Source organism: Myotis davidii, unplaced genomic scaffold, assembly GCF_000327345.1.
Source record: "Myotis davidii unplaced genomic scaffold, ASM32734v1 scaffold330, whole genome shotgun sequence".
Classification (NCBI taxonomy): Eukaryota; Metazoa; Chordata; class Mammalia; order Chiroptera; family Vespertilionidae; genus Myotis; species Myotis davidii.
The window spans coordinates 7,821,783-7,834,270 of record NW_006283770.1 but is presented as its reverse complement, the minus strand read 5'-3'; the positions used below and the strand labels follow the sequence as shown (position 1 = coordinate 7,834,270).

The window sequence follows — 12,488 nt, the reverse complement described above, 5'->3', positions numbered from 1 at the left end:
GTGATTGTTCGTAGTTAAAGTGATTAACTACCCGCCTGGCACTTAGTTAAGGGGTTTTATTCCCTCCCTAACTTCAGGGGTAAATCCCTACCTGGGGAAACAGCCTTTCTCGGAGAGGTGACCTTGGTTAAAACACAGCACCAAGAAGGTGAGCAAACATATTAAGAACAGTATGCCATATATGCCAGGTCCCTTGAAACAGCAAGGATGGACCAGCTCCCAGCATGAACCCTAATCTAAACCATGGACTTTGGTTAATAGTAAGGTATGAATATTATTAATGACATTACTAATAATTAATGTAGTCATTCATATAAATAATGCATCAATATCAGTTCATCAATTTTAGCAAATGCATCACACTAATGCAAGATGTTAATAGGGGAGACTGGTGGTAGGAGAGAAGGAGTATATGGGAGCTCTACTTTCTGTGCAATTTCTCTATAAACCGCAAATGCTCTAAAAAAAAAATAGAGCAGGGTCTGGGCCCCACTAATAACATTCTACCTCTGTGAAGCTGGGGCCTGGAAATGTGCCCTTTCTTCCTCGGGTTCCCCAGGTGATTCAGGTGTGTTCCAGAGGTTTGAGAATTCCTGGCCGTCCGTCAGCCTCCTTTCACCATCTGTTTCATTCCAGGAAGGAGCTTAAAGGGGCTTTGTCTGGAGAACTGTCTCCTGTGTGTTAGCATGTGTTTCATCTTTCAGTGGGTGGACAAAAAGCTTCCTGTGCTGGTGCAAGAGGCGCGGCTGCAACGCCACGCTGACAGCGAAGCCACAATAAAGAAAATCGGGGCCAGACCACGTTCCAGACGCGGGGCTGTCAGATTCCTCGCGTGTGCAGCCTCTGCCCGCTCCCATTTCAAGCAGGCATAGTGACGGACTTGTCTGAAAAGTGTGCGTGTGTATCGATCCAAATAGGAATGATCGATCCACTCTTGTTATAATCCCTGGCTCTCTGTGTGATTGTGTGTTTTATTAGTAAAAATGGTAGATTTTTTTTACATTAAAACTTTTGGAGTTGATAGGTACATAGACACTTAAGGAGGATAAACCGAAAAGCTGTGGAAATGAGTGCCATGTGGGATTTTGTTAAACGTGTGAAATTCCACCTGGTATTTTATGGAAGTCACACAGACCCTGGCAGCGTGTTTCATCACCAGGCAGGAATTTCCCCACTTGCTCAATCCCTCCTCCACTAGCAGTTTGGCGAGAGAGCAAGCCCAAACCCAAAGTGGTGGTGAGGTTGGGTGGTGAGGTTGAGCCTGTGTGCAAAAATTCAGGGTGACGTGTGAGTTACAGCAATGCCCTGGGCACGGCTGAGTCAGCTCAGAGCAAACACAGCCCAGAGCCTTGGGGTGTGGAAACTCACAGAAAGTGTTGAAAGGCCCATCTCAGCCAGCACTACCATCTGCCCTAGCTCAGGAGAGGGTCCCCGAGCATGGAGTTTGGAGAGGGGTCTATGAACCTGACTCACACCAGATGCATGTTTCGGACAATATGCGGGATGGTTTCCATCGCTTTCAGTGGTTTCCCAAAAGGGCCCATACCTTAAGAAGATTTAGAATTTCTGCTTTAGATAACGGTCACTAAGCAGTTTGGGTTGCATAAAGAGCTTGTTCCTCTATTGAACGTGTTGTTTTTAAATACGAGATGTGCCATACTACTGAAATATTGTGTAAACCATGACATCTACACAAAACATAGGAATGACAGGGGACACAGTAAGTCTACACAGAAGAACTTCAGTTTCCCCTGTGGGTCATCTGCTCCCCATACAGAGCCCAGCGCTTCCCACTCTCTACGTGTACTCAGAGCTTGTTGCACTGCAGCATCTGATTCAGGAGGTCGGGATACTGCACTTCTGCAAGGTTGCCAGACGGTGCTGAAGCTGCTGGCCCCTGGTCCAGATTTTGAGTGGCAGGTAGAGGGCCAGGCACGTGACCCCAGCAGTGTACCTTTGCAGCATTTACCTTTAGGAAATGAAGTCTGTGCCCCCCCTCCCCACCTCCCAGTGAGGCATCAAGGAGGCCCTGAGACACTGTGACACCTCCTTGACTCAGGCTTGCCTTCTCCTGCAGCTGCCTCTGTCCCCATGGCCTCCCGGAGCTGGGCTCTTGTCTGACTAGCTTAGCAACATCGGTGCAGTGCTCCCCTGGGAGGCGTGCTCTGTGTGCTCTGTGACTGGCTGGCTGGAGTAGGCTCCAGACCTTCTGAGCCAGGTCCCTTCTGTGGCAGCTTGACTTCCTGCCACACCGGGATCAGCGAACACTCCGGGTTTTCCCTGCCACCTGGTTGCTTCCCAGCCAGGACTCTGTGAGATGGAAAGGAGGTGCAGACCAGCCAGGGCAGGGGCCGCCATCCCCTGAGCTGTGGATATTCCCGGTTGGTGGCTCAGGGCCATTGGAAGAGCTCCCCTGCAGTGACTATTTGCCATGGTCCTGGTCTGTGCTTTGGGCCAAGGTGGCTCCTGGCGTGGCCTCAGGAGGCAGCTCCAGGCTTGAGCAAAATAAGGGAAGCGCCTGCTAGAGATGAGAATTGAGCTCCCACATCCTCCTAAAAGGAGTCAGATCCCAGCGTGGTGATGAACTGAAGAGCCAGCAGGGCTGCCAGGGGCCCCAGCTCTGCATCCAGCAGAAAGGTAGGAAACCGCTTGGGTTCGCTAGGCCCATCTCCGCTCTGCCACCAGAGTCCCCAGAGACGTGAAAATAAATGTTTCTCGAGTATCTGTATTGTCCAGCCCAGGTTATTTATGTTAAAGTCCTGCTGTTACAGGGAAAGACCTGCCAACGTGGGCTTTCTCTCCAAAGGCTGCTGTTGGTTTTGTTTCGTTGTGTATACGTTTGGGACGACCCATCGCAGAGAAGCAGCACCATGTTCTCTGATCACAATTCAGCTTGATTTGGATTAAAAATATTAAGTATATCCTGAGAGGAGGGTATGAGAATCACTCTGCAATGTGTCTCTGTCCCTGTCATTTGGGGTGGAGGCGGTAGACAGGGGTAAATGAAATATGCCATACTTGCACAAGTTCTTGTGCCTAAAAATGTTGAGGTTTTCCCAAGTGTTTCCTTGATAAAATTTTAAGTGTTCGCCTAAATTGGAGTGTGGCGGTTCTATAATTAGCACTGGCAAATCAAGCCCAGTTTCGCCCCAATCATCTTTTGCATTTCAAATGCATTCTCTTCTACCCTTGAGTCAAACATAGCAGCTTCTTTTCTGTCGTAAAGATCTGCTTTCTTCACAAAGATTCAGGCGGCTTTGTTAGACCAGCTTGTCCATTTGTCCTTCTGTGACCCAGAGTGAAGTTTGCTCATCTGACTTCCAAGAGGCCCTAAACCAAAGGGATCCTTTTACAGGTTTGTCCAGAAACTCAATTTACATCCTAATGAACTTGGAGAATGAATGTCAGGCCGCATTGTGAGGAGTAGAGGGCAGCACTGTGAGAGCTGGTGTTGTTCGGGGACTTGGATGTTGGTGAGAGGCTCGACTTCAAGGCTTTCGTCAGCCCACATCGTTTCTTTCAACCTCACGTCACAAAGTATGTGTTGATATAAGTGTTCACTTTTTATATTGATATTGGCAAGGGAAATTTTACATATTTCTTTCATTCTATTTTCTTTACAATGTTCACAGTTGAACCAAAAGTGTGTCCAGAAAACATAGACAGGTTGACGTGTCTTTAAAGAAAAACATTCGTCTAGGCTTGATTTTTTTTTCTTTCTCCTGTTCGCACTGCTTTCATTTCTCGCATCCGAGGGATTCTTAGATTTTTTTAATGTCATGCTCTGTTAGCAATGCGCTGAACTAGATCAGGGCAGTATGTGTTTCTCACCCTCCCGTCCCCTCTCACCTTCCCCGTTCCCGACCGAAGGAAGGTGGTTTCTTTTGAGGTCAGTGAAGGCCCATTTGTCACCTTCGCAGGCCGTGTTGAACTGTGAACCCTGAAAACAAGGAGCCACCTGTCCCTCCTTCCCAAGGTGAGGCACAAGGCCAGCCCCACTGGTTTCTCATTGTTGCCCCATTAAATTTAAAGAAGAGGAGAGATCTATGAACTGAACGTTGGACTCAGAATCTAGTGCATTTGTTCTAACAGGTCCTATGAGATGCGAGAGCTCCTTTGTAGCTAGTGTCAGTCACAGGGGAGGCACCTCTTTTGTTGAGAAACGTCTTGTCATAGGCACGTCACCCCCACAGACCTCTCTTGGCTGGAGGGATGGTGAGGTCTACCCTGAAAGTCTGGTCATTCCCCAGAGGCCTGGGGTGACTCGGAGGATTTGGGCAGATGGTATATCCTGAAAAATCTGTAGAAGGGAATAGCAGTGAGAAGATGCTCATCAAAAATGGACTCATGAATGAGGGTTCCCTTTGAAAGAGAAGCCAGAGCCTGCTACTCATTGGCTTAGTACTTTCATCGCTCCCCAGGTTTGCAGGCAGAGGTCTCCACCCCAGCTGGCACGCAAGCCCTTCCTGACTGTGCCCCAGTCCCCACGCAGCCCAGCTGTGTCTTTGCTCCTGATGTTCCAGCCACGGTAAACTACTTACCCTTCCCCCAACTTACCCTCCCCTCCCTTTCTCTTTGCTTTTGTCCATGTTATCCAGGTACCTAGATGGATGCTCCTCCTCTGGCTGGCGAACCCCTCTGTGGCACCTTCCCCATGTGTTCAGGGGCTGGTGTACATCATCTCTAATACTGCTCTTCACCTCGGAGTGGTTACCTGTTCTGTGATTGAGCCCCTTGTAGGCTTTGAGCTATGCCAGAGCAGGGCTAGAACCGGGTCTTTCCATCCCTGTGCCTGGCGCAGAGCCTGGTGTTGATGGGACTGAAGAGGGAGACGGGAATGCAGTCACTGTTCTGTGATAAGCGTTCCCGACGTGCCCGGCACTGGGCTGTCTGCGCACTGTCTCTTTCCCCCACCACAGCGCTGTGAGGCCAGTCTGCAGTTCCACCCATCTTGCAGATGTGGAAACTGGAATTCAAAGAAAATATACCCAGAGAGTGACAGAGCTGAGATTTGAACCCACCTGCTTGCACTGTGGTCTTGACCCCAGTTTCATTTTCCTCATCAGAAAACTAGAGAGAATAATACACTTGATAGGATTCTTTTGAAGCTCAAATACCATGATTTATGAGAAGCCCTTTGCTCAGTGCCCAGCAAGCGTCGGTACCCATTAGTTCATGTTCGTAGTGACATGTGTGAGGTCACTTTGCTAGCAAGGAGCAGAGGAGACGTGGAACCCAGGTCTGTCTGACCACAGAGCCCTGTTTCTAGCTCTGATATTCGTTGACCAACCCGGAGCACCGCAGCCTCGAACAGCAAGGGAAACACCCCACAGACACCTTGTGTCTTTGGCAGAAGCTCCTACTCTCCATCCCAGCCCTGGTGGAAGCGGTGGAAGGCAAGGCAGCGAGCCCCCTCCATCCATCGCTGCCGAAATCCGGAGGAGAATATGGAATCCTTCAGTTGCTTGGCCGCTCAGGCAGGACCCCGTCGAGCAAATTCTAGAATGTTACCAGCACCTCGTTAGGCTCCTGCACTAGTTATTTATTTCCCCCACAGAGAAGGAAACCAGCACAGGGCTCAGGATTCAGTCCCTGGATCGGCTGGTTCCTTTCCTTGTGACCTCAGGCAAGTTATTTCATCTCCACTCTGCATGCGCCTCCCAAAAGCTCCCCAAGATGGGGAGCAGCCATCACTCCCGCCCTCCTCTCCCCCGGAGCCTTCAGAAACACCAGCCTTTTTAACTGCTGGGCAGGGGCTGGTGTTTCAGAGGAACATGCCAGTGATGGCTTCCCTTGTAAATTATGCTTTCTTTCTCCTGTAAATTATGATTAAGTTGATCACGGCAGTTTACATTAACATGTTCTGTAGACAATTCCTATGCAAACTTGGGTTGAACAAAAAAATGTATCTTTGTATTGAGGCTGGAGGATTACTGAAAAATATGTACCAAGCTTTTTTGTGAATCAGACTGTTGTAATTGGTGGATAATAACTTAGAAATAAGTATGTCAAATTGGATTATTGAATGTGAAGCTGGTTCTAGTGACAGCTATCCCCAGCGCTATGCCGTCTGCTAATGAGAACATTCTACAGAATTTATTTTGAATAGTATTATAAAAATTATAGGATTTAATATATTGAATATATTTCTACAAACCTCTAGAAGTAAATTCTCTCTCTTCCTCTCTCCCTCTCTCTCTCCCCCTTCCAGATCAAGTGCACATACCTGGGTTGTAGGTTTGACCCCCGGCCTCCTGTTGGGGCATGTGTGGGAGGCAACCTATCGACGTGTCTCTCTCACACCAATGTTTCTCTCTCCTTTCTCTCTCTCTCTCTCTCTCTCTCTCTCCCTCCCTCCCTCCCTCCCTCCCCCTCTCTCTCTCACACACACACATTCATGAATGAATGAAATAGATTTGCAATAAAACTGAATTATTATCAGATGAGTTGCATTCAGCTCCCTAGCTTTCAGGTGCATTTAAGAAGGTAGAGCATCTAGATTTAGCCTTGCATTTCTCTTCATCTCTGTCTAAACAAAATTGGAATTCCCAGCCTCAGTTGACAAGCCAAGTTATCCCATCAGTGCCACCCTCCAGGGCCCTCCCACTGTCATTGGTGGTCATTTTTCAACCAAACTATATTGCAACTGGGTGTTGCCGGGCTGGGCTGCAGCACGTCTCCGTGTCCCATCTCGGGAATGCTGACCAGGCTCTGTGCTCTGCCCTTCACAGGAAGCCAGGGGTGTTGTGTGTGGGCCTCGTCTACATGCCCAGGTACGTGTAATTGCCCAACTGTGTGTGTTGTTTCACCGGCAATAAAAATCCGGCTGGGAAGCGAATGCTAAAGTTAGCTTGTCCTTTGACAAGATCTCCCCAGTTGAAAATTTTTTGTTTATCTATATGCTTGAAAGGATTTTACTGACATCAAATTAACTGCCTTGCTTAATGGTGCAAGATTGTGTTTTGAAGAGCTTCCACTGAATTGTCCTTGAAAGGACATTTGCTCTAGCAAGTCTAGCCTCTGGCAAAGTTACTGCATCTGGGTGTAGGTGGTTTTCTCTGCATGTGCGAGTTGTAGGATGTGTGCATGTACCCACCGCCGGACCACGAGTGACTACCTCTGTTGGATGGGTGGGTGGAAGGATGGACAGACAGGTGGACAGACTGACAGGTCGTTTACTTTGCCTTGCCATGTGTCTTAGATATTAAGTTTGCTGACATTTAAGAAGGAAAACCTGGTGTCCTTCCAACAAGTTCTTGCTAAACCCCACCCAATGACTATGTTTTTGGGGGCTTCACTCATTCAACAACAACAGTATTTAATAGGCACTGAGGATGTGCTAGGCACATGGGATACAGAGTTGAACAAAATAAGAATAGTCCCTGCCTTCAAGGAAGTTACTATCTTGTATGGGAGAGGTAAGCATTAAAAAGTAATTACACAAAGAATTAGTTAACTCTAGCTGTCATCACTTTTTTAAAATTAATATATAATTTATATACTATAAAATTCACCATTTAAAGTACAAAAGTAAGTGGTATTTGTTTATTTAGGCTTAAACAACAAACATTTTTTGAGATACTACTGGCATCTGGGAAGTTTAAAATCAAGGTGTCTGAAGATTTGATTCATGGTGAAGGCGCCTTCCTGGCTTGCAGATAGCAATCTTTTTGCTATTTCCTTGGGAGAGAGGGTGAGAGAGAGAGAGATAGAGGGGGAGAGACGCGGGAGAGGAAAGTGCGGGGAGAGAAACATTGATGTGAGAGAGAAAAGTTGATCAGTTGTTCCTTACACACCCGACCAGGGACCAAACCCACAACCCAGGTATGCGCCCTGACTGGGAAGTGAATCGACAACCATTTGGTGCACAGGATGATGCTCAACCAACTGAGCCATCCAGCTGGGCTCTTATGTCATTTTTAAGAGTGGAAAAACTTTCCCAGAAGTCTCAGCAGCCATGACTTCACTAGCCAAATTTATATCATACAACCCATTTCTAAACTAGTCAGTGGCAAGGCATATAGAAGGCCGATGATTGGCTTAGACTAGTCAAGATTCATGGCCCTCTCACCCTCCCTGAGAGGAACAAAATTAGGAGGACAGTGGACTGGGAGGGCAGTTTTGGTGGTTTTTAGTCTATTCACAGAGTGCTCTTTGTCGTTAACACAGTTCGTACCGCTCAGGAGTTTTCTCGTGTTCCACATGCCATCTGTTAAGGACCGCTCACGAGTGTTCTCGGTTTTCACGCCCATGGAAAAAGGAGCGAATCTAGATACTTATGTAAATTTTGTTTGGTCCCTCTTCATAGAGGGAAATGTTTTACGCAGTACCATACATTAAAAAAGTACTAGGAACTTTGATTGTTTGTTTTTGTAAATAAAAATGTTATAATTATTGAAAAACAACACCTAGAGTGCATTATTTGATTTAAATAACGTGCAGTTTGCCCAAAAACGTGCGGTCCCTGGCGTATGTCTTAGAGATTTCTATGCGGTACGCCATGCGTGAATATGGAATAGTTGAATGAAAAGCTCAGTCTGTCCTGTTGTGTGGTTGGCACAACCACAAACGATTGGTTTGACTGACTCCTACAGTTTCCATTACGTCGGCGTTGCATTGTCTGTGGTCTTTAATGTCATAACTGGGGGCAAGGGGAGACATCGGAGTTCAATTCAGGCAGGGTGTCCTGGAAGCTGCGCTACGGGAAGTTCTCTGCCCTGTCCTGGGAGTTCCTTCTCGCCCCAGATGGCTCCCCTGAGCACTCTCTTCTCTGCCCCTAACTTGAACTTCCTGGTTCTGGGCAACCCCTGTAGCACCTTATAATTCCGTTTTCTACGAATATGTCACAAGAAGTTCCCAAACACGAATTGAAACCCGTTAGGATCTAACCCATATATTCTAAAGCTAAAATATTAGATGTTGTGGCCCTAACCAGTTTGGCTCAGTGGATAGAGCGTCCGCCTTTGGGTTTGATTCCTGTCAAGGGCACGTACCTTGGTTGCAGGCTCCTCCCCAGCCCGGGCCCTGGTCTGGCACGTGCAGGAGGCAACCAATAGATGTGTTTCTCTCACATTGATGTTACTCTGTCTTTCCCTCTCTCTCCCCCTTTCCCTAAAAATCAATGGAAAGATATCCTCAGGTGAGAATTAACAACAACAAAATGTGTGTGTGTGTGATGTGTGTGTGTTAGATTCTGTGAAGGAGCCAAGGTAGAGGTGTAAAGCTGCTTTGGACCTGAACCACCTCCTACTGATGACTCAGGAACTGGTCTGGTCTGTGGACAGTCATCCATCTATACAGAAAGTCCCAGGGGTCACCCCCCTTCCCTAGACAACACAGATTTCATCAGAAGATAGTGTTGTGGCATCACCGAGAGATCTGGAGAGCAGTCCATTAGCATTCGGGTTATTCAGAGAGCTTTGTGACAATCACCTGAAGACATCAGTGTCAAAGGTGAATGCAACCATCGTAGATACTTCAAGATGACAACCCTGATGATGTCTTTCCTTTGTAGGTCCCACTGCACATTGCAGAGCACTTTCATAGGCCTCATCTCACTAATCCCCACCTTTGCCTTGTGAGGCGGGAAGGCTGTGATATCCCCATCCTTTAAAGGAAAATCCCAGAGAAGTGCTTGCCTGTGATGGCAGAGGGGCCTCTCTTATCCTCTGTCCTTTCTTTCCGCCTCTCTCAAAAGCTTGCCTGCATTCTCCAGGGCCCTGTTCTGTACTGTTTCCTATGATGTACTTATGACTTGTCAGTTTCATTTACAGTACTTGGGTAAAAAAAAAAAACACCCTGCTTGTATAATAGCTGACATTAAAAAGAATGTCATGAACACATCTGGAAGTTAATTTTATTCACTAGTTCCCTTCTGCTTCATGGATTCCTGTGAGTCTGGGTTAATTAAGCTGAGTTCTATTTTTGCGAGCGAGCTGGTGATCCTTTGGGCTGACTCGGCGGCCGAGTGAGCCTTGGGCTGCGATCAGTGACGGAGCCTCGATGAAGCCTCAGTGCCTTCCCTGCATATGAACGATGAGACTGTACAAGACTTGCTTTTGACCATACGTTTGCATCCTCCTCTTCTTTTAAAGGTATATGACCGATGGCGGACTTGGCCTCTACACCCGCCGCCTGAACCGGCTCCCGGATGGGATGGCTGTAGTGCGGGAGACCCTGCAAAGAAACACCTCCCTGGGCCTCGGAGACGCCGACAGGTAAGCGGCTCCACTTGGGGTTGGCCAGGCACAGGGATCCTTCCACAGTGGCCCGAGAAATGAGGGTGGTGATATCAAGAGCGAATGGGTGCTGCTTCACCCACGTGGAGGCTGGAGGCCCGAAGCCGTGCCTGGGGTGAGCACCGGGCACAGCAGGAAGGAGAGGGCTGAAGGGTGCTCCAGCTCTGCTCTGTGTCGGATGGTGCTTCTGAGAGCAAGAGCACAGGGAGTTCAGGCTGGAGTCCTTCGTTGTTGTTTTGACTGTTGCTATGCCTCTTTGTCAGCTCAGCAGGCCCCCCGGGATCTGCTTTCCTTCCTCATTTGGCAGCTTTCTAGGCATTGCAGCTTGGAACAGAGTCCCCCAGGATGCACAGGTGTGTGTGCAGATGGGAGCTTCGGCCTCGGCTGAGCTGGCCTCGCCGTCAGTCTCCCGTTGCCTGGTAATGGGAGGCAAGGCTTAAGTGTTCAGATTTATACACCTGCCCTGAGATTAGAGCCTGAGCAGTTGAGGTTATAGGGCATCACCAGTCTTCATTGCTGCTACCGTCAGAGACAAAAAGAGCTTCAGAAAACACTAGAAAAGAGAAAGAGGGATATTTGGCATCCAAGTTTCTAGTCCTTACTCTGACGCAAACCTATTCTGTGACCGTGAGCAATTATTAAAGAAGAGGTTTGGGCCGTTGTGATGCCCAAGACCCCTTTGAGGGCCGCTGTGCTGTACCTCTAGATGTCAGCACCTTCAGTGACCTGTCTGTGCCAGGACTTTTCTGGCATACTTGACCTCTTTCCACACCTGGGCTGGTGAGACATACCGTGGAATTTAGATGTGAGGGGTGCTCACCCCCAGGTGTTAGAAAGCCAAGTATTTGTAGCACAAGCCCAGCTTCTTGTCGTTCTCTTAGCAGAGCACACTGTTTGCAAGGGGACTTTGTGGTTCTCTGGCTTCAGAGGACTAGGGCAGCGAACGAAAGAGGCAGACACCGAAGGCACCCCCAGAAAGGGGATCTGCTGAAGGGAAGTCCTCACATTCTCTCGGGAAGGCTGGGAAGCTTCGGCTGATGGAGAGAGCGCTGCATTGGTGTGGGGAATGGGGACCTGGCCCGGGCTCTGCTGCTGACTGGAGTCTGTGCTTCTGAGTCTAAACCCCCCACTTCGCCCCACCCCCATGGATCCAGGGTGGTGACTTGTACCAAATATGACAAAAGGCTTTCCACACCAGTGCCAGCTCGAGTCAGTTGTGTTCCTGTAATTACTTTTTTTTTAAGGAGTGCTTTGGAGATTCCACAGAAAGATGAACCATGGGAGGGTTCTTTCTAAAGGTAAAGCTCTCTAGAAATAAAATCTTTAGAGTAAATATTATCGGGGGGGGGGGGTCAGCTGTTGCGACACTCCCACTGGAGATTTCACAATCTCACCAAATTATTTTGCTTGTTTGTGCTCTGCTGTAAACACGCAATTGGTTAGTAAATCCATTAGCATGAAGTGCAGGCCTTACAAGGTACGTCTCCCCTTGTAGCAAAAGAAGAATCTGCACTAGGCAGTTTAATTTAATGCTTCATTGCAGGGCTAATGGAATTACCACAGATCACAGCTGAGCTTGGTTCTGCTTTTGGAGTGGAGGGTTTGGGTGGGGGCTGGAAAGATGATAGCGCCTGTTATGTTTTTCTAGTCCAGCCTCTATGTGCTGGGACCATGCGGACAGCAATGTCTTCTGGTTCTCCCCAGATGTGAGACTAAGTGGCTAACTGACCAACTTTTAAAGAAAGAACTCAGGTGGCTTTTAAAAAATGGGATTTAATGATGCTTATAAATTTTCTGTCTCATATAAGTATTGACCTTTAGGCAGTGAAATATTTTGCATTATTCTAGAATAAGTTAAGTTTCTTTACTCTCCAAAATTATTGTGAACAGAATAATGATAAATTATTATTTCATCTTTGGCTCAGTTGAAATGGTATTAGATTTGTTTCTGCAAAGTTCTTCATGTAAATCTCTTCCCCAAACTGTATTCTAGATGAGTGTCCCCCAGCATGGGAGGCTCACATTGGTAGGATAGGAAATAATTGTAGATGGCAGACAGGGAAGTATTTCTTTTTAACAATTACACTTATCACTATGCCCTGGTCGGGTGGCTCAAAGGTTGCAGGTTTGATCCCTGTTGGGAGGCAACCAATCAATGTTCCTCTCTCTCTCTCTCTCTCTCTCTCTCTCTCTCTCTCCCCTCCTCCTGCTCTCTCTAAAATCAATAAAAACATATTTTTTGAAAATCTA

The 12,488-nt window shown here is 47.6% G+C and overlaps 1 protein-coding gene across 6 annotated transcripts in view; it reads left to right on the top strand.

Annotated features, from left to right (window-relative positions):
* NAV2 (neuron navigator 2) overlaps nt 1-12,488 on the top strand; it is a 153,945-nt gene that overhangs the window by 33,450 nt on the left and 108,007 nt on the right. For all 6 annotated transcript variants that reach the window (XM_006753977.2, XM_006753975.2, XM_006753978.2 and 3 more), the window contains exon 5: nt 10,095-10,217. In XM_006753977.2, coding sequence (XP_006754040.1) covers nt 10,095-10,217 — 123 coding nt within the window. The remainder of the gene's footprint in view (nt 1-10,094; nt 10,218-12,488) is intronic.